At 45.4% G+C, this 26314-nt stretch overlaps 4 protein-coding genes across 9 annotated transcripts in view; 1 reads left to right on the top strand and 3 right to left on the bottom strand.

Annotated features, from left to right (window-relative positions):
* map3k7 (mitogen-activated protein kinase kinase kinase 7) overlaps positions 1–2860 on the bottom strand; it is a 30773-nt gene extending 27913 nt beyond the window's left edge. Inside the window, exons 1-5 of one of the 5 annotated variants that reach the window (XM_029140803.3) lie at positions 2729–2860; positions 1937–2057; positions 1689–1799; positions 981–1046; positions 844–889 (exon numbers count right to left, since the gene is read on the bottom strand). In XM_029140803.3, the coding sequence (XP_028996636.1) occupies positions 844–889; positions 981–1046; positions 1689–1799; positions 1937–2029 (316 nt within the window). In that variant the 5' untranslated portion in view covers positions 2030–2057; positions 2729–2860. Of the gene's footprint in view, positions 1–843; positions 890–980; positions 1047–1688; positions 1800–1936 lie in introns of all 5 variants that reach the window. The other 4 variants (XM_029140801.3, XM_029140802.3, XM_029140804.3 and 1 more) reach the window with 4 other exon arrangements.
* Positions 2861–7904: 5044 nt separating this feature from the next.
* On the bottom strand, positions 7905–9989 carry LOC121202044 (RNA-directed DNA polymerase from mobile element jockey). Its single transcript, XM_041069674.2, is given in 2 exon segments — positions 7905–8454; positions 8457–9989. Coding segments are annotated over 2 exon segments (1194 nt in total). The 5' UTR covers positions 9250–9989; the 3' UTR covers positions 7905–8053.
* Positions 9730–10713, bottom strand: LOC121202036 (craniofacial development protein 2-like). Its single transcript, XM_041069653.1, has one exon. It carries the CDS (start codon positions 10711–10713, stop codon positions 9730–9732), a length of 984 nt encoding a protein of 327 aa, XP_040925587.1.
* A 12164-nt stretch (positions 10714–22877) lies between these two features.
* Positions 22878–26082, top strand: LOC129603727 (uncharacterized). 2 transcript variants are annotated; one of them, XM_055506575.1, is made up of 8 exons: positions 22878–23785; positions 23899–24011; positions 24157–24266; positions 24509–24633; positions 24716–24798; positions 24884–24954; positions 25171–25293; positions 25470–26082. In XM_055506575.1, exons 1-7 carry the CDS (start codon positions 22936–22938, stop codon positions 25256–25258), a joined length of 1440 nt encoding a protein of 479 aa, XP_055362550.1. In that variant the 5' UTR covers positions 22878–22935; the 3' UTR covers positions 25259–25293; positions 25470–26082. The 2 variants fall into 2 exon arrangements, with proteins under 2 accessions (XP_055362550.1, XP_055362551.1); XM_055506576.1 differs by having other exon boundaries at positions 25171–25287.
* Positions 26083–26314: the final 232 nt, after the last annotated feature.

Here is a 26314-nt window from a genome sequence, read left to right on the forward strand (position 1 = left end):
TCTCTTCGAGCGCTGACTTGTTTTGAAGGTAAACAGATTTTAACTGTATAGAGATAGAAGAGACTCCTTACAGGATTATCTTAAAAATGGAAGCCCCTACCTCTATCTCTTTGCATTGTTGTATTTATATGCTTGTTTTCAACTTGATGTGACACACGTTTGTACATGTGGTTGTGATCAAGGAGTCACATTGTCTTTAACAAATTTAAAAAGCCTTCAAAATAAATAAGGGTTCTACATCAAAATCCAATATTGCACGAAACACATAAAGCTAGACAATCAGGGGGAACAACTTCACTGAATGTAAACAAACTATAATGTCAACAATTACTCTGTCCACACAACTGATTAACAAAACACTAGTTTTGTTTTTTCTTCAAGTAGAAATTCAAACTGACAGCTTGTAATAAGAAATACTAAATTGTTCATGGCATTCAATTGATGAAAACTTTGATCTATTATCAACATCTCTGATGCCAGAACAGGTGTCAGACAGGACAAACTGATTAAAACAAGCTAACCAATAGCAAAAACATTTATGTGGGCTCAGAGGGAAGAAGTCAACAATGTTATTAAGAGAGCTACTGAGTTACACTATCTTCTAGAGAGCACTGGGAAGTAAAAGTCATTAAAATATCAAATATCATTATTGATTTGAGTTAAGCATTTGTTTGTGTTTGATTACACAATGTGGCTGACATGCCATGACATAGTTGTAGTGGTCATATTCTATTAAAGATTTCTTCAGTTTCATGTTTAAATACACATTTACTAATAATTAAGCTCCACAATGTGACTTTATTTTGCTTTTTCGGTAAAAACTGGACATGTTTGTAAACTCACCATTATATAATGAGCCTCCTTCAGCATATTCCATAACAAGGCAGACCTGAAGAAATCATCAAACATTAACACAAATATGATACCAATATACAAAAGTTAAGTAACACTTCGGCAATGTAATATTTGAAATAACTTACTGGATTATTGCAAGAACCATACAACTTCACAATGTTGGGGTGATTCACACGTGACAGCTGACGAAGCTGCAAAAAAAGGACACAATTCAAGCACACTTTTTAATAAACTTCACTAACAGACACTTCTGCCTCAAATGGGTTGTTTCATAAGCAAAGAAGAGGTTAAAGATAAAAATCCTAAATGCTTTGGGTTTTCACTATATGTGGCATTTTCTACTCAACGTCCATGAAAATAACCAAACAAATTAAAATTGAATGGTGAGATCAAAGCATTGTACATAGTCAGAAAACTCTTTGTTAGAAAATTTTGCTTAGCTCACCAGAACCAATCAATAGAAATTGTAGTGGTGTCATGTCCTGACAAAATGTGAACTAAAAAAACATGGAACATTAAAAAAAAGGACAATAATGAGCAACCCACTAGCATGCATTATTATGACTACTTGGGAGCTTTAAAAAAAATACTATATAATAATAATAATTGTATCAATATCTTTTCAATGAAAACAGCCTAAGTCCGTTCCCTCTTCTAACTACAATTGGATGTGTAAAATACAATTTCAGATTAAAAGATCTTGGAACACCACAAACTCTTAAGGAATTTGATTTTATATGCATTAACACAGCTAAAACGGTCAAACAAGAGAAATGGAAAATGGATAAAAAGTTAAATAACAACACAAACATTGTGGATATGGATAATAATACCTCAACAATAAAAGCCTTCCTCTCTGATTCACTTTCAATTGTCTTGATTGCAACATCTTTGCCTTTCCATTTGGCTTTGCAGACAACACCAAATGCTCCTCTCCCCACCACCTGAAAATGTTCAAATACATTGAGTTATTATCGTTAGTTAAACGCTTCTTTGCCTTACATTCTGATCATTTATTTAGAGCAGTACGTATGGCATGTGGGTGGCTGGAACATGAACTGAGCAGAAACAACACATTTACCTCCTCAACTTCAATATCTTCATAGTTTATTTCTTCAAATGGATATCCAGGAGGTGTTTCAAGCATGTCGGACGGCGATAATGCTAGAGACATTACTAGCTAGCTGTCAGCTAGTAATTTACTAAAATGAAAGCATATTGAAGACAAATAATTAATAATATTAGCCATCGTGTGAATGCCCATTCAGTCATATCGCGAAAATGATTGCACGGACAGAGCGTGTCGTTACCTAGGACACTTACTTAGAAACATAATATAGAACTAGCTAACAGATACTCAAACGAAGCATAATTATATTTAAAAAATATCAAATTACATGATACACTCACTTAGCTGGCTAACAAGGTAACGCTATTTTACGAAACGTAAACGAAGAACTGGCTTGGAGAAAAACGTACGTACTCATTGAAAGAACGTTTTAAAGTTACGTTTTGGCAAAAGCTAAGCTACGGTTTGACACTAGAGTTCAGATCCTGAACACAGCCCACCATTTCCATATTAACGCTACTATTACAAGTAAAAACAGACTAGCAAAGGCCTATATTACAACGCATTCACTAGCCAGCTTCCGTTACGTGGCTAGCCTTATTGCTATCGCTAGCTATCAGGACGTATTACCGGACAACCTAACCCTTTTGCAGTTGAGTTGTCACTAGTGCCTGATATGTTGATATTTTCCACTATTTCTGTACGGAAAACCAAGAAATAGCGTCCATAGCGGAACATGTCACTTCGTATCTACTAGATGAGTAGAAACAACTTTCTTCATAACTCAAGTAACTGGCCTGCTACCCCAGTGTTTTTATTCTTCGCAGCAGCTCCATCAGGAAGCGTGTGCGCACTGCAATTCAGTCCCCGGCACACAAAACATTAATGTCTTTCCTAAAAGGTGAGGCCTAGTTTTATTTCTTTCTTCCTTTTCTTTTTTCCTTTCTAAGTTTACGTTTGTAACTACTCACGTATTTGTAGACTGTAGACAAGATGGGGAGGGAAAGTTCTAATGATGACCAAATAAAGCTTTATATATCGAAAATACAGAATTTTAGTCGAAGATTTTCAGCGGGGCTCTTTAGTGGCATCTAGTGACCAAAAGTATTCAGTTTGAATCTACAATTTTAAATGGACTTCTGTAATTTTTTTTAGCGCTACAGATTTGAGTTAGCATTTTCGGTTTAATATATATATATATATATATATATATATATATATATATATATATATATATATATATATATATATATATATATATATAGTCTACTCCAGTAACCCTAGTCAGAGGGGTTAGAGGGGTTACATGCAAAGAATGTGCGGTGAATGGGAACGGAGAAACCCACGTTCAAGACTGACTGCGAAGCAACTAGTAGCTCAGTGTTCCAACATCCACAAACGGCAACTGCTATCACAACTTGAGATTGACGAGATACAACACAAATGCTATGGCAAGGGGGAGCCAGGACGCCAGGTCAGAGGGGAGGTTTCACCGTCTCCCCAACCGGAAATTGGGTACGAAGCCCCAATGAGCACAGATACGCTGAGCGAGGCAGCAACTGACCTGAAAGATAAGATCATGGCGAGATTAAACAGGCAACCCCGAACCCCACTACAACGGCTAAGTGAAGTACCATCAGAAAGTCTCATGGAAGATGTGAATGCAGCATTGAGAGCGATCCCTACCACAACAATCACAGAAACCAATGAGCTGATATACGCTTCAGCATCAGTGATCCTAGAGGTGCTTGGCTATAAGAGCAAGAGCAACCATGGGAGCCATGAGAAACAATACCCACCATGGAAACGAAGGTTGGAGGCAAAAATCAAGGCAGCTCGGAGGGAAGTGAGCCAAATGACAGAGGCCCAGAGAGGTGCAATGAAAAGACCGATGCCCAAGAGGTACAGCCAGATGACCATACCTGAAGCACTCGAAACTGCCAAGCAAAGGCTACAAGCCTTGGCCAGCCGCCTAAAGAGATACACCAGAGATAACAAAGCCAGACGAATAAACCGGCTGTTCACAACACAACCCGCGAAAGTGTACTCTCAATGGCAGGGTAATAACAGCAGAGCAGACCCACCAAGGCTGGAAACTGAACAGTACTGGAAAGGGATATGGGAGAGGGAGGCATCACACAACAGCAATGCACAGTGGCTGGTGGATCTGAGGGAAGATCACAGCAACCTCCCTGAACAGAATCCAGTGACTATCACAGTGGCAGACATCCAACAAAGAGTCTCAGGTATGAAAAACTGGACAGCACCTGGCCCTGACATGATCCACGCCTACTGGCTAAAGAAGCTCACTGCAATCCATGAGCGCCTGGCAGCACAAATGAACCAGCTGCTAAGGGATGGGACTCACCCTGAATGGCTAACCGAAGGGCGAACGATCCTGATAATGAAGGATCCCTCAAAGGGTACAGTCCCATCCAACTACCGGCCAATAACCTGTCTCTCCACAACATGGAAGCTCATGTCAGGCATCATCGCAGCTAAGATAAGTGGGCACATGAGCCAATACATGAGCGAAGCACAGAAGGGCATTGGTAAGGATACCAGAGGAGCCAAACACCAACTCCTGGTAGACAGAACAGTCGCCCAAGACTGCAGAGTGCGACACACCAACCTGTGCACAGCCTGGATCGACTACAAGAAAGCCTATGACTCAATGCCACACACATGGATCACTGAATGCTTGGAGCTGTACAACATCAACAGAACTCTAAGGGCCTTCATTGCAAACTCGATGAGGTTGTGGAGAACCACCCTTGAAGCCAATGGGAAGCCACTTGCCCAAGTATCCATCAAATGTGGCATATACCAAGGAGATGCACTGTCCCCACTGCTGTTCTGCATAGGTCTGAACCCCCTCAGCCAAATAATAAACAAGACTGGCTATGGATACCGACTCCGGAACGGGGCCACCATAAGTCACCTCCTCTACATGGATGACATCAAGCTGTACGCCAAGAATGAGCGAGACATCGACTCGCTGATCCACACCACCAGAATCTACAGCTCGGACATCGGGATGTCATTCGGACTCGAGAAATCTGGGAGGATGGTGACAAAGAGAGGCAAGGTAATCCACACAGAAGGGGTCTCACTCGCAGAAGGAACAATAGCAGACATTGAGGACAATTACAAGTACCTTGGAATACCACAGGCGAACGGCAACCTTGAACAGGCAACAAGGAATGCGGCAACAGCCAAATACCTCCAACGAGTAAGGCAAGTCCTAAGAAGCCAGCTCAATGGCAAGAACAAATCCCGGGCAATAAACAGCTACGCTCTGCCAGTGATCAGATACCCTGCGGGAATAATAAGGTGGCCAAAGGAAGAGATACAGAGCACAGATGTTAAGACACGAAAGCTCCTCACCATGCATGGAGGGTTCCACCCCAAATCCAGCACCCTGAGACTGTACGCTAGCCGCAAGGAAGGAGGCCGAGGACTAGTGAGCGTGAGAGCCACTATCCAGGATGAAACATCCAAGATCCATAAGTACATCAAGGATAAGGCCCCGACAGATGACGTGCTGAGTGAATGTCTCAGGCAGTGGAGCACAGAGGATGAGATGCTGGAAGAGGGACCATCATGGGAGGACAAGCCCTTGCACGGGATGTACCACCGGAACATAACTGAAGTGGCTGATCTCAACAAATCCTACCAATGGCTTGAAAGGGCTGGGCTGAAGGACAGCACAGAGGCACTCATCCTGGCTGCACAGGAGCAGGCCCTGAGCACCAGAGCCATAGAGGCCCAGATCTACCACACCAGACAAGACCCAAGGTGTAGACTGTGCAAAGAGGCCCCTGAGACGGTCCAGCACATAACTGCAGGGTGTAAGATGCTGGCAGGGAAAGCATACATGGAACGCCATAACCAAGTGGCTGGCATAGTATACAGGTACATCTGCGCGGAGTATGGACTGGAAACCCTAAGGTCAAAGTGGGAAACACCTCCCAAGGTGGTAGAGAACGAGCGAGCCAAGATCCTGTGGGACTTCCAGATCCAGACTGACAGAATGGTAATGGCGAACCAACCAGACATTGTGGTGGTGGATAAGGAGCAGAGGAAAGCCGTAGTGGTGGATGTGGCAATACCAAGCGATGGCAACATCAGGAAAAAGGAACATGAGAAACTAGAGAAATACCAAGGGCTCAGAGAGGAACTGGAGAAGGCTTGGAAGGTGAAGGCCACAGTGGTGCCTGTGGTGATCGGAGCACTTAGGGCTGTGACCCCCAAACTGGAGGAGTGGCTACAACAGATCCCTGGAAAAACATCCGACATCTCAGTCCAGAAAAGTGCAGTCCTAGGAACAGCAAGGATACTGCGCAGAACCCTCAAGCTCCCTGGCCTCTGGTAGAGGACCCGAGCTTGGAAAGTGGATGAGACCACCCGCGGAGGGTGAGAATAGAGTGTTGTATATATATATATATATATATTACTCTATTCCAAATTACATATACATTACACACACACACACACACACACACACACACACACACACACACACACACACACACATATATATATATATATATATATATATATATATATATATATATATATATATATATATATATATATATATATATATATATATATATATATATATATATATATATATATATATTGTATATATGTAATGAATAGAGTAATTTGGAATAGAGTAATATATGTGTATTTTTTTGGACCTCGGAGTGGAAGTGCATATAAACTTGCAAAAGAGAAAGAGAAGAATTTCCACTATAGCAAATAGGTCCTGGGTTTGATTAATTACAGGGCTCAGGTACATTCATGTCGGATGTTTACATGTTCTCCTAATGTTTGCATGGGTTCTCAGATTGATTCAGCATTCTAAATTGATCGTAGTGTGGCAGAGTGAGTGGTAATTTGGAATTTGAGTATTTAGCTTAGCTACCAAGCTGGAACCAGCTCCCTCTTCAGGTTCGAGAAGCTGACACACTCCACCTTTAAGATCAGGCTTAAAACCTTCCTTTTTGATAAAGCTTATAGTTAGAGATGGTTCAGGTCACTGTCAATGATTGTTAGTCACAGGAACCATCTCTTAGTTAAGCTGCAATACACATAGACTGCTGGGGTACTTAATTTATACACTGAGATCCTCTGTTTCCTTCTACCTCCTCTGTCCAATAACCTCCCATCATTGTTCTATGTTCAACTAACCTTGTCTCTTTCTCTCCAGTAGTTGTGCTTTTCTTCCGCTCTCTCTCTCTTCCCCACTTTGTCCTCACCTACAGGTATCATTGGACTCAAAGTTTGGTGTCTGTGATGGGCAGCTGCGGATCCAACCATCCTGCCTGTGTCCAGTCCCTGGTCCAACCATCCTGCCTGTGCTCTGTTGTTGCTTGTTGTTGTTGCTGTGTTTTTCTCTCTCTATCCCTTCACTCCAACCGGTCGAGGCAGATGGCTGCCCACATCCAGCCTGGTTCTGCTGGAGGTTTCTTCCTCGCTATGGAGGGAGTTTTTCCTCTCCACTGTTGTTGTCAAATTAGAGGCTTGCTGTGTTTCGGATCTGTTGGGTTTAGTTGTGTGTGGTCTTAAACCTTACGTTGCTAAGTGCATTGAGATAACCTTGTTGTCATTTGGCGCTATATAAATAAAATTGAATTGAATTGAATTATTTATTTATTATTATTTTCTAAAAAGAGAACTTTGGCAGACAATTAAAAAATAGAATTAGAGGTTTGTTATAGTATAGTTTTATCATCATTGTCATTTTAGTCATATTATGCACATTTAGGACAAAGACGTATAAACACACTAAATCTTTATTTTGCCCCCCACATATGACACCCTACTGTTTGGACAAGACTGCAACTGAGAATGCTTAACATTAACATTCACACATTTTAAACAAGACAGGTAACAATGTCACTACAGAAACACACACATACAAGTAAGAATTTACTATTCTTTCTTTACATTTTCACTAACTGGGGGATGACAATTTAGCTATTTACAGATAAAACTTACTCCATCTGGCCCTAACTTACTTACTAAAAGTAGCTCAGGCTATTGAGCTAAACAGATTCATTTGGTATAGGTACATGCGGTACCAACAGTCTCACCTTCTCTATCACCTGAAATCTTCTTCTATCCTGGCGCTTGTCCCGCTTGCGCAGGGTCCGCTCTTTGGCAAAGATTTCTCCATTTGGTCCTGTCGAGGGCATCTTCGGGGGAGGCCCTAACGATCTTTAGGTCTTCCTTAATTCGGTCCATCCAACGCTTTTTGGGTCTTCCTCTTGGCCGACGTCCAGTAGGTTCAATGCGCATTCCTGTTCTTGAGACGGAGTCTTCATCGCTGCGGACCACATGGCCGTACCACCGAAGTCGTGATTCAAGCATCTTCTCTTTGATTGGTGCCACCCCAAGCCTCTTACGGATGTCCTCGTTCATGATGCGATCCCACCTGGTAACTCCCAAGCTCCATCGAAGCATCTTCATTTCCATGGTATTGAGGGTCCGCTCATGAGTGGAAGAGGCAGGCCAGCACTCGGGCGGACGACAGTCTTGTAGATCTTCCCTTTGAGGCGGTCTGGCATCCTTTTGTCGCACAGAATGCCGGTGACTTGTCTCCACTTCAGCCAAGCTGCATTTATTCTTGCTCGGATGTCTGCGGTGATGCTCCCGTCGCTGCTGATAACTGAACCCAAGTATCGGAATTTTTCGGTCTTCTTAAGTTCTTCGTCGCCTACTCTGATGGTTCCTTCGGTTTGGGGGCCACCTTCCATGTATTCCGTTTTCAGGATGTTGAGTCGTAGGCCATATTCAACAAGCCTATTCTTCCAACTTTGGGTGCTGCCTTGGGTCTCATCTCGGTCTTTGCTTGAGAGGAACACGTCGTCAGCGAATAGAAGGGACCACGGGTGCGGCAGTTGTAGGTCGGCTTTGATGGTGTCTATACATAGGATGAAAAGTAGAGGAGAGAGGGCAGACCACTGGTGGACTCCGACTGTGATGAGGAAGGGTGGTGATAGTTCTGCTGCGCATCTGACAGTGCTGGTGACGTTGATGTAGAGAAGCTTGATCCATTCCACATACGCCTCTGGGACTTCATGGGATCGTAAGGAGTGCCAAATGAGGTCGTGGGGCACCCTGTCGAAGGCCTTTTCCAGGTCTAAGATGGCCATATGGACCGACTTGTTCTTTTCCCATTGTTTTTCCAATGGTAGGCGAACCGCGTGGATGGCGTCTGTAGTACCACTTCCTTTAACAAAGCCGCATTGGTTTGGGGTGATGGTGATGATGTTGCGGATAGAGGCGTCGATAACTCTTTCGCATATCTTCATGGCATAGCATAGGAGGCGGATAGGACGGTAGTTTGAGCACTTGGCTACATCACCTTTGTTCTTCCATATTGGTACGGTGATGCTTGTCGTCCAGTCTTTCGGGGGCTATGCCTGTGGTGGTGATGTTGTTGAACAGATCTGCCAGAAGTTCGGCTCCAGGACGTCCAAGGGAGCTTCCAGACCTCGGCTGGTATGTCGTCTGGTCCAGTGGCCTTCCCGTTCTTGACTGCACGTTCCACTTCGGCAGCTGTAATTGGTTGTACGGGACCGAATACCGGGTCTGCACTCTCGATAGGCGGGTGGGGAAATTCTTGATTGCTGATTTGACCTGACCGATATCTTGTGTTGAGCGATTTCGCGACTTGGCTAGGTGATAGATCTTGTTCACTCCTTCTGGCGAGTCTAAATCAGCGTATAATTGGTCGTAGTGGGCAGATCTCGCAGGCTTTGTAATGATGGTTGTCATTCGGGTGTTTGTTTTCATTTCTTGAAAGCGGTCTTCTTTTCTTTGACGATACTTTGCACTTCTTCGTTCCACCACCAGATTTGCTTCTCAACAAAGCGTTTTGCCGGTTTGGTCTCTCCTACCACTTCTTTGGCCGTTTTTCGGATATGTTCGGTTACACTGGCCCAAATCAAAATTACTGACTTGTCAGGATCAATGGCGAGCTGTTCAATTTTCTCCTTGAAGTGATCTTTGTTTTCAGTTAGTTTCCACCATTTTATGCGAGCGGGTCCAGTTGTTGGTGGTCGCCGGTGTTGCCCGATGTCCAAAAGCATGTCCATGACTAGCAGATGGTGTTGGGGGGCAACGTTGTCAGATGGAATGACCTTTGTGTTGGTGACCAGGTTCATGTTCCTTCTGTTGGTGAGCCAGTAGTGGATCTGAGTGGACCTGCCTCCACTGGCGTAGGTGATCAAATGGAAGGGTCGTTTCTTGAAGTAAGTTTTTGTGACGGCCAGATTGTGTGCTTCGGCAAAATCTAGGATTTTGCATCCTTCTTCGTTTCGCGTGCCAAATCCCTGTTCGCCGTGGTAATCTTCGTAGCCCTCCTGTCTGGCTCCCACGTGACCATTCAGGTCACCTCCAATGACTCGTTCTTCGGGCCGAAATGTTCGAATGTGGTCTTCTAGCTGTGGCCAAATCTCTTCTTTGGCCTCGTCCGAGCATTCTACTTGTGGAGTGTAACAGGAAACCACCGGTAGTCCCACGTCTCCTGAGTCAATTTCGATTGACATGATTCGATCTGAGATCCGATTAACGCTCACTACGCTGTCCTTTAGGCTAACCAATAACACGATGCTCACTCCATTTTGGGTCTTCACTTCGCTGTTGTAATAAAGCTTGTACCCTTCTCCAATATCCTTTGCTTTTGCTCCGCTCCACTTCGTTTCCTGGACGCAGGCGATGTCGATGCGTCGATTTCTTAGGGCGGCTGCCAATTCTCGACTCCTTCCTGTCATTGTCTCGATGTTAATGGTACCCAACCGTAGATGGACTCACTTCTTTAGCCCATTCCGTCCGTGAATGGGGAGCCCTCGCTGACTTCTCATGTCGTTTGGGCGAGGACGGTGCGCGTCGCCTGGGGGGGACGCCCTAGCATTATCCAAATTTTGAATTCCGATTGCCATAGATACAACGATTTGGTTGGTAAGCTTCGATCGATGTGTCGTACCATCTGACATCGAAGACCATCACCGTTGGTTGGTTATCCAGGGGCACCGCGGGGAGGTGGTGACGGGTTTCGCCCCCCTCTATCACCTGAAATGCTGGACAGAAATAGCTGTACCAATAGTGGGCAACTTGCTCTACTTGCCCAAACTGCCTCTGGAAAACAATGGTGAAGAGCAATAACTGGTAAGTCATGCACCTTGTAACATCAAAGAGGATAGTAGTCCAGCAAATCTCTTTGCTTGATGCAAACATAATCATCCTGGACTGATCCTAAGACACAATAGACACCTATGTCTGTCAACTTCACAAAAGTATGTTTCTCTGTGACAAAATGCACAGTATTATTGTGAACAATGATCAGTTCTATCTTTCCAGCAGAAAGTTCTCCATCGCAGCGCTCAAGCAGAACCAACATTCCCTTCCGGTACAATGTTCCTTTTACTGTTACTGTTTTACTGTTCATTACAAGCGAGTGCAGACCTCAACTGTATATTTTGACCAATCACAGATGATTTGATCCTGTCATTGTAGTCGTTTACGTAAAACTCTGTACCCTTTTCAATGTACACAGCTGGAGGAAAGAAGGTGCCTGCACTCAAGTAGGCTTGCAACAGCTGATGTCTCTCCGCAAGTGTTTTGCAAAGATTTTTTAAGTGCAATTTCCTGGCACACTGCTTAAGGAACGGATGCTTGCTTTCAAATCGTAAAGTCCACAGACCTATGAGTGGACCAAAATGAAGAATTATCTCTGGATAATGGCATAAATAATGATGCTTGGGTTTGAGTTTTTTTTTTTTTTAAAGGGCCTTTTCCGACTAAAGACGTATTCGTCAATGAGGACCTTTCAGATATGACGCCTGTTCCTGTTCACGGTGAAGGACCCACACGCACAGCTCACATGAACTCAGGTAAGTGAGGATTTAATCAGGCTTGTGGTCAGGCAGGCAAAGTCGGTACACAGGTTTAACACGATCAAGGCAACTGTACAGACGGGGAGCAGGCAAGGCTTGGTCAAAACATGATCCACAACTGGTACACAGCAGGACTTACTAGTTCTTCAGGGCCGACATGGACAAGAATGGCCTCCTTCAGGCCAACAGGGACTAGAACAACCCCCTCTTCAGGGCAGACAGGGAAAAGAATGGCCTCTTTCGAGCCAACAGGAGCTAGAACGACCACTTCTTCAGGGCCGACAGGGGCAGGGACGGCCTCCTCCGAGCCGGCAGGGGCAAGAGTCGAGACCTGGTTTGGCTGGGCAGGAACTGATTGACTGACATTGTACATTGGTCCCTGCGACACATGGCTCTTCATCCTACCTCCAGGGAATATACCTTCTTCTCTCCAGTTCACCACTCTCACTCCGAAGCCAAACAATTAAATAATAATAAAGAAAGAAAAACAAATCATCCATTCAATAACTAATAAGAAAGGGAACATTACTCATGATCCCCATGAAATAAATTATGCCTATAAAAACATTTACCAAGAGTTATATACGTCCCAAAAAGATCCATCCACCTCAGCCATAGAGGAATTTCTGAATAAACTAGAACTGCCAAAGCTAAGGGAAGAACAATCCACAACTCTAGACTCATTGTTATCTTTGGCAGAACTACATGAAGCTCTGCAAGAGATGCCAAATAAAAAATCTCCAGGGCCAGATGGATTCCTATCTGGATTCTATAAGGAGTTCTGGCCCATGCTGGCACCTAGCTTTTACGAAATGGTAGTTGAAGTTGAACAACAGCATTCATTACCCACAAATATGAATTCAGCCATCATAAGCCTGCTCCAAAAACCAGGAAAAGATCCTGTGCTTCCCCTAATTACAGACCAATTTCACTAATAAATGTAGATCTAAAAATAGTGTGTAAAGCAGACAAAAATAAACAGTCAACAAAGAGGGAGATTAGAGAGATCAATCAAGTTAATTGATTATTACCAACCATAAACTAGAGTCAGCCATCGGCTCCTTGAGATGCAGAAAAAGCTCTCGATAGAGTAAAGTTTCTTTTAGCCACTCTGTATAAATTCGGCATTGGGAAATCATTTATAGACTGGATCCAAATATTATACAGCTCAGCAAACGCCACAGTCAGAACAAATAACCAGACCTCACCAGAGTTTAATCTACATAGTGTCATGTTTTGGTTTCTGTTCCGGTTTTATTCTGAAAGGACTTCCGCTTTCTGATCACACCATGTTAGTTTCTGCTTCACGTTCCGCTCCTCATTACGCACACCTGTTTCAGATCAGACATTACTTGTCAGGAACACACGGCTGAGGACCCAAATGCACAGCGCACTCGAGAGCTTGATGATAGTTAACAAACAGTGTTTATTGCTCAAACGTAGTTCAGGTCATAACCACAAAGTCTCAGTTCAAAAGGCACAAAAGCGGCAGGCAGGATCAGGTCCGGGAAACATGCAGAAGTTCGGTACACAGATAAACACGGCAGAGGTACAGACGAGGGCTAGACAAAACTCGATGGTCAGACAGTCAGGAGATTTACCACAATGTCCACGGCGAAGGTACAGACAGGGTGTTGACAGGAATCGGTGGTCAGGTACGGACAGGATCGTGCAACAAGTTAGCTGATATGGCAACGCTGGAATGTGATACTAGGTAACTCAATAATCTGGCAACTGACTATGGTGAATACTGGCGCTTAAATCCACAGGTGAGTAATGACTGATGCGAGACAGGTGTGCGTAACTAGGACCGGGATGTGAAGCGGGAACTGACATAATGCGGTAAACAGGAAGTCCTTTCAAACTAAAACAGGAAATGAAACTGGAGCAAAACATGGGTGACAACAAAGTCGAGATCAACGTGGGTCCAATCTCTTCGTAAGCCTGACCCCCCCGGGACCTGACAGGGCTGCCCACTTTGTCTATCACTGTTTATATAATATTTATTGAACCTCTAGCTGCAGTAATAAGATAGCATGAAGGAATTACTGGAATATCGACCAAATCAGTAAATCATAAAATAAGTTTGTATGCTGACTATGTGTTACTGTTTCTCCTTAAACCACAGTTGTCTCTTCTTACAACTATCAGCCACATGATGAATTCTCTGGACTTTCAGAATACTCTGTTAACTAGACAAAATCTATAGTACTAGATCTCTTCTAACACACTCCACTCAGGGAAAATTAAATACTTGGGCATTGAATTCTAGGCTATCAGAGCTTATTGATCTAAACTGCAAGCCATTATTAAAACAAATAGAAGCCAACCTCAAATGATGGCAGTCCTTACCCATTTCACTTATGGGAAGAATTGCCACTATAAAAATGATGATCCTGCCAAAAATTAAGTACATATTCTCAATGATTCCGACTCAGCCAGGCCAGGTGTGGTTTACGACATTTGACTCATACATCTCACAGTTTTTGTGGAAAACCAAGCCACCACGAATTAGTTTAAAAACTCTTCAAAAACCCAGACACTGCAGCGGCCTAGAACTACCTATCTTCCACCATTATTTTCTTGCCAACAGACTGAACCATGTCCACAAATGAATAAAGCCTATGCCAACAGACTCCTCATGTCAGATTCTGGGTTTAATTCCCGTTTTATTTTGTAGGACTTCCGGTTTTTGTTCTCATCTTGTTAGTTCCAGTCCCACTTCTGGTTTCGTATTCCTGACCTCCGTTTCCTGTCTGCTCCTGAACGGTACTGTTGCCTGGAAAGAACTTGTAATACTGACCTGATCGTCTGACCTCGAGATAGCCTGCTCCTCACCGGTACTGTAGCCGTGTCAATCCTGTTGCCGAACCCTTGTCTGTTCTTGGACCTGACTCAGCCTGCTCTCTCTGTACTGTAATCTGAGATTCACTGTGTATGACCTGAACCGTTTGTACTAAAGATTGCTGGATTAAACCTTGACTTTACCATCTACCTTGTGTATTCACACTGTGCATGTGGGTCTGATCTCTGCCTAAGCCTGATACCTCATGGATAGACATTGAACAAACATTTTGCGGAAATATTAAAGTTGCAGATCTATCATTTATCAGCACCAAAATCAAACACCATATTTTCAACCAGAGCATTAGTATAAGAGCATCTCTGACAGCCTGGTGGGATTTTTTTTTAAATTAATGAATCTTTGCTTACTCTTTGCCAAAACACACCTCTCTGGAACAATCCAGACATCATACAAAACAAAAAGGCAATACACTTTCTGACTTGGCATATCAAAGGGGATAACACATCTGAAACATTCAATTCAATTCAATTCAATTTTATTTATATAGCGCCAAATCACAACAAAGTTATTTCAAGGCACTTTACAAAGTAAGGTTTAAAACCTCACACAACTAAACCCAACAAATCCCACATACAGCAAGCATTTAATTTGACAGCAACAGTGGAGAGGAAAAACTCCCTCTCTAACGAGGAAGAAACCTCCAGCAGAACCAGACTGGATGTGGGCGGCCATCTGCCTCGACCGGTTGGGGTGAGAGGATAGAGAGATAGAAAAGCACAGCAACAGCAACAAGCAACAACAAGCAACAACAGAGCACAGGCAGGATGGTAGGACCAGGGACTGGATGCAGGCAGGATGGTTGGATCCGCAGCTGCCCATCACAGACACCAAACTTTGAGTCCAATGATACCTGTAGGTGAGGACAGAGAGGGAGAAAGAGTGTGGGGGGGGGGGGGAGCACAATTACTGGACAGAAAGAGACAAGGTTAGTTAAACATGGGACAATGATGGGAGGTTATGGGACAGAGGAGGTAGAAGGAAACAGAGGAGCTCAGTGTATAAATTAAGTCCCCCAGCAGTCTATGTCTATTGCAGCTTAACTAAGAGATGGTTCCTGTGACTAACGATAATTGCCAGTGACCTGAACCATCTCTAACTATAAGCTTTATCAAAAAGGAAGGTTTTAAGCCTAATCTTAAAGGTGGAGAGTGTGTCAGCTTCTCGAACCTGAAGAGGAAGCTGGTTCCAGAGGAGAGGAGCTTGGTAGCTAAAAGCTCTGCCCCCTGTTCTACATTTAAACACTCTAGGAACCACAAGTAGCCCAGCGCTCTGAGAACGAAGTGTTCTGCTGGGAGCATAAGGAACTATAAGGTCTTTAAGATAAGAAGGAGCTTTATAATTGAGTACTTTGTATGTGAGTAGGAGAATTTTAAATTCTATCCTACATTTTACAGGCAGCCAGTGCAGAGAGTCTAATGTAGGAGAAATGTGATCTCTCTTTCTAAGTCCTGTCAGAACTCTGGCTGCAGCATTTTGAATGAGCTGTAGGCTTTTTAAGGAGCTGTTAGGACATCCTATGAGTAAGGAGTTACAGTAGTCCAGCCTAGAGGTAACAAATGCATGGATCAGTTTCTCTGCATCGCTCTGAGAGAGGATGCTTCTGATTTTAACTATATTTCTAAGGTGGAAGTAGGCGGTTCTGGAGATTTGTTTAATGTATGATGTAAAAGAGAGATCCTGGTCAAGCATGACACCAAGGTTCCTCACAGTAGAATCTGAAGCTAATGTTATGCCATCCAGGGTGGCTATCTGACTCAATAGTGTCTCTCTCAGATTGTTAGGCCCAACAATAAGAATCTCAGTTTTATCTGAGTTTAGTTGAGGGAAGTTTTGGGACATCCAGGATTTGATGTCTTTTAAACAACCCTGAATTTTGACTAGTTGATCTGTTTCATTTGGTTCCAAGGACATGTATAGCTGAGTATCATCTGCGTAAAAATGAAAATTAATAGAATGCTTTCTAATAATCTCACCTAGAGGAGACATGTATAGGCTAAACAGAATTGGACCCCGCACAGAACCCTGTGGAACTCCATAGCTAATCCTTGTGCGTGTGGAGAATTTATCATTAACATGAACAAACTGGAATCTGTTCAACAAATAGGATTTAAACCATCCCAATGCTGTTCCATTAATCCCGATTCTATGTTCTAGTGTCTGTAATAGAATGTTATGATCAATTGTATCAAATGCAGCACTAAGATCTAACAGGACAAGGAGAGAAACTAGACCATTGTCCGAAGCTAATAGAAGATCATTAGTCACTCTAACCAGAGCTGTTTCTGTGCTATGATGTTTTCTAAATCCTGACTGAAAATCTTCATACAGGTTATTCCCACTAAGGTGGTCAGATAATTGTTTAGCCACGATTTTTTCCAGAATCTTGGAAATAAAGGGTAAATTTGAAATGGGCCTATAGTTGGCTAGTTGTCCAGGGTCAAGGGTTGGTTTTTTCAATCGAGGTTTGACCACAGCCACCTTAAAAGCCTGTGGTACATAGCCTAGTTGTAAAGATTGGTTGATTTGATTTAATATGGATGAGCTGATTAAAGGTAGAACTTCTTTGAGTAATCTGGTTGGGATTGGATCTAAAAAACAAGTGGACGACTTGGAAGAGTTAATTATTGAGGTTAACTCCATATGAGTTATGGGGGAGAAGCTGTCTAGGTAAGACAGAGGATTTAATAAATTTAAAGTTGATGGATCTAGACAGTGCTTTCTGTCATTTGGAAGTAGTCGCTGCTGAATGTTTTTTCTAATGATGATAATTTTATTAGTAAAGTAGTTCATAAAGTCATTGCTGCTGAGATTTAAGGGGATAGTAGACTCAATACAGCTATGACTCTTTGTCAGCCTGGCTACAGTGCTGAAAAGAAACCTGGGGTTGTTTTTGTTTTCCTCAATTAGGGAGGAATAATATGTTTTTCTAGCAGCACAAAGTGCTTTTTTATATTTCATTAGACTGTCCTTCCATGCAATGCAGTTTACATTTATTTTGTTGGAACGCCACTGTCTTTCTAGTTGTCTAGTCCTTTGCTTTAGGCTGCGGATGTCTGAGTTATACCACGGAGCTAACCTCCTCTGATTTACTGTCTTCTTCTTCAGAGGAGCCACTGTGTCTAACATTGTACGTAGAGAAGCTGCAGCATCATCTACAAGACAGTCAACCTGTTCATAAGGATTAAGGTGACTGTTCTCTGTGTATCTACAAGACATTGAGGCAAAAGATGATGGAATCATCTGCTTAAATCTGGCAACAGCATTGTCAGATAAACATCTGCTATAGTAACATTTCTTTCCAGCTGTTATAGGGTCAGTTGTGCTAAATTCAAAAGTTAATAAGAAATGGTCAGATAACAGAGGGTTTTGGGGAAGAACTATTAAATTATCAATTTCAACCCCATATGTCAGGACAAGATCTAGGGTGTGGTTAAAACGATGAGTGGGTTCATTTACCTGCTGTGTAAAACCAATAGTGTCTATTAAGGAGTTAAAAGCAGTGCTGAGACAGTTGCTGTCAACATTTACATGAATGTTAAAGTCTCCCACTACAATGACTTTATCTGTGCTAAGAACTAAGTCAGATAAGAATTCAGAGAATTCAGTTAAGAACTCCTAATATGGAGCAGGAGGACGGTAAACAATACAAAACACAACTGGTTTCTGAGTTTTAGAGTCTGGGTGAGAAAGGCTCAGAGTGAGGCTCTCAAATGAGTTATAACTATGTTTAGGTTTAGGAGTAATTAATAAATCTGATTTATAAACTGCTGCTACTCCTCCACCTCTACCTGTACATCTTGGAACATGATAGTTGATGTGACTCATTGGAGTCGACTCATTTAAAGTAACATATTCATCCTGCTGCAGCAACATCCTTTACAAGAGACAAGTTTACCTCTTTTGAAGAATTAGTGTCCCACTATGAAATCACTAGTGTCAATTTCTTAGAATATTAACAACTAAAGTCAATACTTAAGGCAAAAACTAAGAATACTCCTATCCAGATGCAACCACTGCCTGCAATAGAAAAATTTATTGATATATCAGGGAAAAGAACAGTATCAGAAATCTAGACTTTAAATTCCAATGTTGATCAGACAGTGAGTCTTTCGATCTCTAAATGGGAAGCTGATCTGGACATCACCACTACAGTAATTACACATTCTGGAATTATATATGTTCTAGTTTATTCAGAATGACAAAAAATACAAATTTACAACTAATACAATACAAAATTCTTCATAGAACTCACTATACAGGACAAAGGATGTTGCAAATGGGTCTCACAAACTCAAATATTTTCCCTCATTGTATAGATAACACAGCAGATCGATTCCTACATTTTGAAATTTACAATTCTGACAAAAAGTATGTGAACACCTGTCAACCTGGTTAAGCTGTCCAATCACAGCAGCCCCTACACTTTGTCGTCTAGGAGATCTAAGTGGGGTTGAACTAGAGAGAATCTCATCGAACACACTCCGCCCTCTGTGTCACAAAGAAAATCATCCTCATGAACTGGAAAACTAAAAAGAAATTAAGCATTACTCAGTACTTGAACAGCTTGTTAGATTACACCACCTTAGACATATTGTCTACTTGTTCAAATCAATAACCAAAACTATACTCTGATTGATTCTATTTCCAGGTAGAGATGCGTGGAGCTCGGGTGCTGTGCCGTGTCTGGCGCGTTGGTGGGGAGATGCTTGGTGGTTTGGAATGCCTGCCTGCCTAAGGAATCCGGGGCCACGGGGCTAGTGGATTCTGGGGTGGCCACCTGGGTCCTCTGCGGTGGGGGTGTGGTGGCTGCTGAGACCGGCAATCCGGTGCTGGAGTGGGGCCATTTTGAGGGTTGGCGTGTGTCTGTCTCCGGGGAGCCTCCCTGCCAGTGTGCGGGGGCAGACCTGGGGATGGAGACCTGGGTTCCCCTTGTCCAGGGGGGGTCCTTCTGGGGGTGCCTGCCTGTGCCTGGAGGGGTGTCTCTCCCCTAGGATGCTGCCCCAGCTCAGGTGGGGCGCTGCCTGCCCCAGCGATCTGATGCCCTCTGGTAACTGCTCGGGCCTGACACGGGGGGGGTTGGCGGGCTACTCGGGCTGCGGTCTTCAGTAGGCCCTGGGCGGAGGTTGGCACTCAATGCACAACTGCAGAGTATGTGTGTAGGATTTGAGTGGAGCACTACATGGGCGAGCATGAGCACACTTGAGCGAGAGAATGGGTAAGTGTAACAGAGGGGTGAGGAAAGTTCTGGCTGTGCTGCGTGTGGTGCCTGGGCAGTAGTACTGCGGTCCCCGGGTCTCGTCTATCTCTTCCTGGCTGGGGATTGTGGGGATCAGTGGGATGGGTAGCAAAGCTAGTCTGGAACCTGGCTCTGCGGACCCGGTGCCTTGCTTCCCAACTACATTTCTCCACATTTATCCACTTAGGTCTGTAAGGGGTGTCTTACTGATGGAGGGACCAGCCACCCCCATTTTTAGCACCAAAGACGTAATTCCAGGGTAAAACATGGAGGCAAGGTGACCCGTCTGGAGGCATATCCCTCATGAGCCCTGAGGCTGCTCGTAGACCACTGCGGCGATGAACGGGACCCAGCGGTGTCCTCCTTGGACCACTGCGACGACGAACGGGAACCAGCGGCGTCCTCCTTGGACCACCGCGATGGACAGAGATCGGAGAATAAGCCAGACGTGGAGCCAGAACCAGAGATGAAGCCAGATGTGGAGCTAGAACCAGAGACAATGCCGGAGCCGGAACCAGAGACGATGCAGGAATTGGAGCTAGAGACAATGCCGGAACCAGAGACAATGCCGGAACCAGAGACGAGCCGGAACCAAAGACGATGCCAGAACCAGACACAATGCCGGAGCCAGAGACAAAGCCAGACGTGGCGCCCGAGCCAGAGATTGAGACAAAGCCAGATGTGGTGCCGGAACCAGAGACGACCAGAGCGGAGCTGCGCCTCCATCTAGCCTTGAGACAGAGAGTGGCCTTTCGTTGGCCTGCATTTCTCGGCTGTCAGTAACCACTACGACCAGTTCATACAAACGAACACAAACCATAGGGGAAATAACCCTCATGTCAATGTCCAAACTCAATTCAGGCAAACTGGAGTAATCAGTAGGTAGCAGAGCACAGGAACAGGAACAGGTTTAGCGATGCAGACCACAGGAACGGGAACGGGAAACCTGGTTACAACCTCCGGTACTTCTGTAACGAGGGAGGAAATCAGGTACGATTTTAATTAGATCCTCCAGCTTATTCAGCACTATCAGTCTGACCAGCGGATTTACACCTGTACCAATCCTGTCCCACAGTTCCTGGAATAAATCCACCCAGCGAGGGTTAATCTCCAGAACAGCTGATCCCACCTGGGCCAACTGGGCGGGACCCACTAACGGAGCGTGCTCGACCGCAGCGCTACCAACGGGCCCGGGTTGTGACGTGGCCGTGATCGTCTGCTGCCCCTTTGTATCCGACGCCTCCTCCAATGGACGTTGCTGTAGAGGGGTATGAACGACAGGGGTGGGCTGCCGCAGGGCGGCGCATGGTGCTTCCGCCCCATAGCACCGTGACACTGGCCTGGAAGCAGGAGAGACTATCCAGGAGAGACTAGGCGCGCTTCAGGAGACGGGAGCGCAAGGTCGATCTGTCCACTGCAGCGCTGGCCTTCGACTCCGACGACGAATCGTCCCGTACCGGTACCCCGACGGATTGTCTAACTGGCCGGTGAATGACGGCGGTGCCATCGTTTCGTTGCTCTGACAAACAAAACAAACACAGTCACAAGCACAAGACGATCGTACACAGACACTAAACTACAATAAAACACACTGAACTACACTAATCGGGTCGACTGGGTCCAAGTTGGTTGGTGCATTCTATTACCAGCACGGGTCAAACTAGGCTTAAACGGTACTACAATGGCCTACAATCTGAACTGGGAGGGAGGACCCAAATGCATGACCCGCAGACAGGACTGACAATAAATGGTTTAATAAATAAAACATACAGACAGAGGACAATGCAAACTAAGGACACTGCATATGCAGGATAGGCCAGAAATTAACAATACAAAACTAACACATATAACTCACTGATTAACTAAAGATCACTGCAGAGCAGGAAACCCAATAAACCATACTAATAACACAAAACTTGCAAATAACCGTATCTGAGATCAAAACCTAAATAGCGCCAAGCTAACACATATAACTCACTGAGTAAGAGTAAAGATCACTGCAGAGCAGGAAACTAAATGACCATACTAAGAACACAGAACATGCAAACAACAGTACCTAACACACTCAAAATGAACCAACACGCAAACCTGGACAGAGAGCACAAGACAGGTGAACCCAATCAGACTATGTTACGACCCGGGTGATTGGCTACTAAGACTGGTACCCAAAAGCAGGACAAGAAGCTGAGCACAGTTGAGCAAATTTAATAGACACACTCAGGAAAGCAAACAAAAGCCCTGCAGCCACACTGGCAGGAATCCCGTGGCATATAACGGTTGCACACAAGACAGGACAAATGACCAATAGGAACAACTAATATAGGAATACCCGCACGCTCCTCTAACGGCGGTATGGGAAAACATAACCCAAACCAAACCAAAACAAAACCCCACTTAAACGGTAGGACCGATGTAAACAAAAACGCTGCTTAACGGCAGGACAAAGGTAAACAAAAACGCTGCTTTAACGGCAGGACAGATGAAAACAAAACGCTGCTCTAACGGCAGGACAGATGTAAACAAAACGCTGCACTAACGGCAGCATAGATGAAAACAAAACGCTGCTCTAACGGCAGGACAGATGTAAACAAAATGCTGCACTAACGGCAGGATAGATGAAAACAAAACGCTGCTTTAACGGCAGGATAAACGTACACAAGGCTCTGCTCAAACCCGCAGGCCAGGTATAACAATACGTCGCTTCAAACGGCAGTATAGAGTAAACACGGCGCTGCATACGGCCGGCTGACAGTCTACATACGATTACGTAATGTTCAACAGAGAATCCTACGTAACATGGTGCATGGCAGAGTACTTAAGGCGAACTACTTGTGCAAGACACAGTAAGGCAGAATACGGCTAGGACATCCTAAGGATCGCTCTTAGCTTACGCTACACCCCAGCGACTAGGCCAATGCCCAGTCGCTCCTTAAATACCAAAACCCCTTAACCCTCACGCAGCCTTCGAGGGGGTCAGTCTGACCCCACGAGACAAACTATGAAACTTTTGATTCTTTTTACGTTTTTGGCCACAAGGCACCTACGCGTCGCAGGATCCGCTGCGGCTCGGTCACCGCTCCCTTCTTCTTCGTCACAGGCCCGTCCCGCATCCTCCCGGGGTCCGGCGCGACCCCGGCCCACGGAACCTTCCCGTCAGGCGTCCTGCCGGGGTCCGGCGCGACCCCAGCTCCCTGTACCTCCCCGTCAGGTGTCCTCCCGGGGTCAGGCGCGACCCCAGCCCCATGTACCTCCCCGTCCCGCATCCTCCCGGGGTCAGGCGCGACCCCAGCTCCCTGTACCTCCCCGTCAGGCGTCCTCCCGGGGTCCGGCGCGACCCCGGCCCCATGTACCTCCCCGTCCCTCATCCTGCCGTGGTCCGGCGCGACCCCGGCCCCCTGTACCTCCCCGTCAGGCGTTCTCCCGGGGTCAGGCGCGACCCCGGCCCCATGTACCTCCCCGTCCCGCGTCCTCCCGGGGTCAGGCGCGACCCCAGCTCCCTGTACCTCCCCGTCAGGCGTCCTCCCGGGGTCAGGCGCGACCCCGGCCCCATGTACCTCCCCGTCCCGCGTCCTCCCGGGGTCAGGCGCGACCCCAGCTCCCTGTACCTCCCCGTCAGGCGTCCTCCCGGGGTCCGGCGCGACCCCGGCCCACGGAACCTCCTCGTCAGGCGTCCTGCCGGGGTCCGGCGCGACCCCAGCCCCCTGTACCTCCCCGTCCCGCGTCCTCCCGGGGTCAGGCGCGACCCCGGCCCCCTGTACCTCCCCGTCCCGCGTCCTCCCGGGGTCAGGCGCGACCCCGGCCCCCTGTACCTCCCGGTTCTCAGAGTAATGGCTGTCTACAAGAAGACGGTAAGAAAAGCGTTTCAGTGAAATAATACCTTCTGTTTTAAAATGTTTGTTAAAAGAAAACGAGAGAGAGAGAGAGAGAGAGATGCTTTGGCTTTTTGGTTTTTCCTTTTCAGCTGCAGACCATCGCAGTCATTTGATCAGAGCGGAGGGCAGCCAAAGGCCTCAGTATCTTGAGGATTACAACAAAAAAAGGCACAGTGTGACTGTTCCCTATGAGCCGCCCCAGGTATCACTGCCTCTCACTTCTGACCTTTCCCCTAACGTAGCAATTAAATGTTATCATTCTGTTGTGCCTCTCGTTCCGCTTTCACGGTTTGTCATCCCTGAAATTACCCGTGCACTAAACGACTACTATCCTGCATGTGTTTCAGCCGGGCTCAGAGATCACCACAATCCTGTTCAACTTCATGTGCAACAGCTCCTGCATGGGAGGCATGAACCGCGGACCCATCCTCACCATCCTGACCCTTGAGACTTCAGAGTACGTATGGTTTCATCTACCAGGATTGGTGTGAGCTGAAATGTATTTGCTGGATAAAGAGTAGTGTTACATGGAAACCGAGGGTCGACGTGGTGTAACTTGATCTCCTGCTTTATCTATTTGCCTGTTTTATGTTTATTTTGTTTCTAAATGTAACTTGAAGTTGAAGTTGTGCATCACTGTTATCCCACCTCAAAGATAGCTTTTGCACCCTTAGTAAATGTTTTTCTACTGTCTTTTAGCGGACAACTTTTGGGCCGAAGATGCTTCGAGGTGCGTGTCTGCGCGTGTCCCGGCAGGGATCGTAAAACAGAGGAGGCAAATAGTGCCAAACTGCAGACAGGGGCCAAACAAGTGAAGAAAAGAAGTATGTGTTTGTTTATTAATGCTGGGTTTGTCTTTGAACCTTGGCTGTCTTCTATCTTACGGATCACGTTTTGCTTTTCTAGAAAGTGCCCCAGCAACAGATCCTGATATGTGCAAAAGGAAGTCTGGCTCAAGCACAGACGAGGAGGAAGTATTTATGTTGCCAGTTAGTACACACACAAAGTATTTAAAAAATCTAGTGTTGTCACAGAATTGCAGCTCTCAATTTAAATCCTTTTTTTTTTCTGCAGGTTAAAGGCCGTGAGCGCTATAACATGTTAAAAAAGATAAATGATGCATTAGAACTGGCTGAAAAAGAGGCGTAAGTATCTTTAAACTACAACACACACACACACACACACACACACACACACACCGAAACTGTGATCGGATGTCACTTTGATAAACATTAGCTGCTACGGAACAGCTGCATGAGACTTTCAGCATTGCATAGCTGTAGCGTTAAATACTTTTCCCTTAAACCAGACGTGTCCCATCTCTGTTCTGCATGGTCACTGTTTGTTTCCTCTCTCCACAGTAAAAACAAAACCAGGGCTTCTAAGGAACTGCTGCCGTCCAGTGGAAAGCGCGTCTTGCAAACAGCAGAACGAAGCGACAGCGACTAGTTGCAATCTGCCTTCTTTTAAACCGCCATGTACGAGTACGAACATCTACGATCATGACTATGAATCATTGTTTACCTCCTTTGATGTTTCTACATTAATTCCTGCCATCAGTCTGAGGGCATACGTTGAGCAGTAACGTATTAACGATTCAGTGGGCCTTTACTATTTTTAACTACAAAGCCCTTTAAATAGTTTTTTTTATCTCCTGCAGGTTATGTTCAGTGTTGCTTCCTGGCCAACATCCCTCAGCAGGAGGCTGCACGATCATCGAGTTCAGATGAACTGCGCGACCCCAGCCCCCCTGTACCTCCCCGTCCCTCGTCCTGCCGGGGGCCCGGCCGACCCCAGCCCACGGAACTTCCCCGTCCCTCGTCCTGCCGGGGTCCGGCGCGACCCCTGCCCACGGAACCTCCCCGTCCCTCGTCCTGCCGGGGTCCGGCGCGACCCCAGCCCCCTGTACCTCCCCGTCCCGCATCCTCCCGGGGTCAGGCGCTACCCCAGCCCCTGTACCTACCCGTCAGGCGTCTTGCCGGGGTCCGGCGCGACCCCATTTTTTTTGTTTTTTATTTTTCCTTCTCCTTTCCTCCCTTTACCTCCACCCGTGCCACAGGCCCACTGATGATGAACATGATGATGATGACGACGAACATGATGATGATGATGATGATGATGATGATGATGATGATGCAAGCAGACAGCTGCGTGCAAGGGCTGACCATTTTAAACGAAAAATAAAACAGACCAAACAGGCAAAAACATTTGATTAAATGCCAAAAGTTTATTTAATAATATAAAACAGTTATGAAATAAAGGAGTACAAGGCGCATTCCGTACAGTATAATTTAATCGGTACGCGTAAAGCAACAGAGGCAGGCGTAGAAAGAAATTGAATACGGCCCCTTTTTTTTTTTTTTTTTAATCTTCATCAACGGGATTCTCGGCTCATCAAAACTTGACGCGAAGCAACTTTCGCAGCAGCACCAGCATCAGTATCCCGCAGCGTTGGTTGTGGCTCTCGCTCCGCCGCGAGCCGCACAAGACGCAGGGCATACGTAG

Source organism: Betta splendens, chromosome 24 (assembly GCF_900634795.4).
Source record: "Betta splendens chromosome 24, fBetSpl5.4, whole genome shotgun sequence".
Lineage (NCBI taxonomy): Eukaryota > Metazoa > Chordata > Actinopteri > Anabantiformes > Osphronemidae > Betta > Betta splendens.

Bases quoted from the DNA above. Each gene is read 5' to 3' on its own strand.
- LOC121202036 (XM_041069653.1), bottom strand. From the start codon at position 10,713: ATGACAGGAAGGAGTCGAGAATTGGCAGCCGCCCTAAGAAATCGACGC.
- LOC129603727 (XM_055506575.1), top strand. From the start codon at position 22,936: ATGAAACTTTTGATTCTTTTTACGTTTTTGGCCACAAGGCACCTACGC. The intron at 23,786-23,898 runs GTAAGAAAAGCG...TTTCCTTTTCAG, and splicing joins TGGCTGTCTACAAGAAGACG to CTGCAGACCATCGCAGTCAT. The intron at 24,955-25,170 runs GTAAGTATCTTT...CTCTCTCCACAG, and splicing joins GAACTGGCTGAAAAAGAGGC to TAAAAACAAAACCAGGGCTT.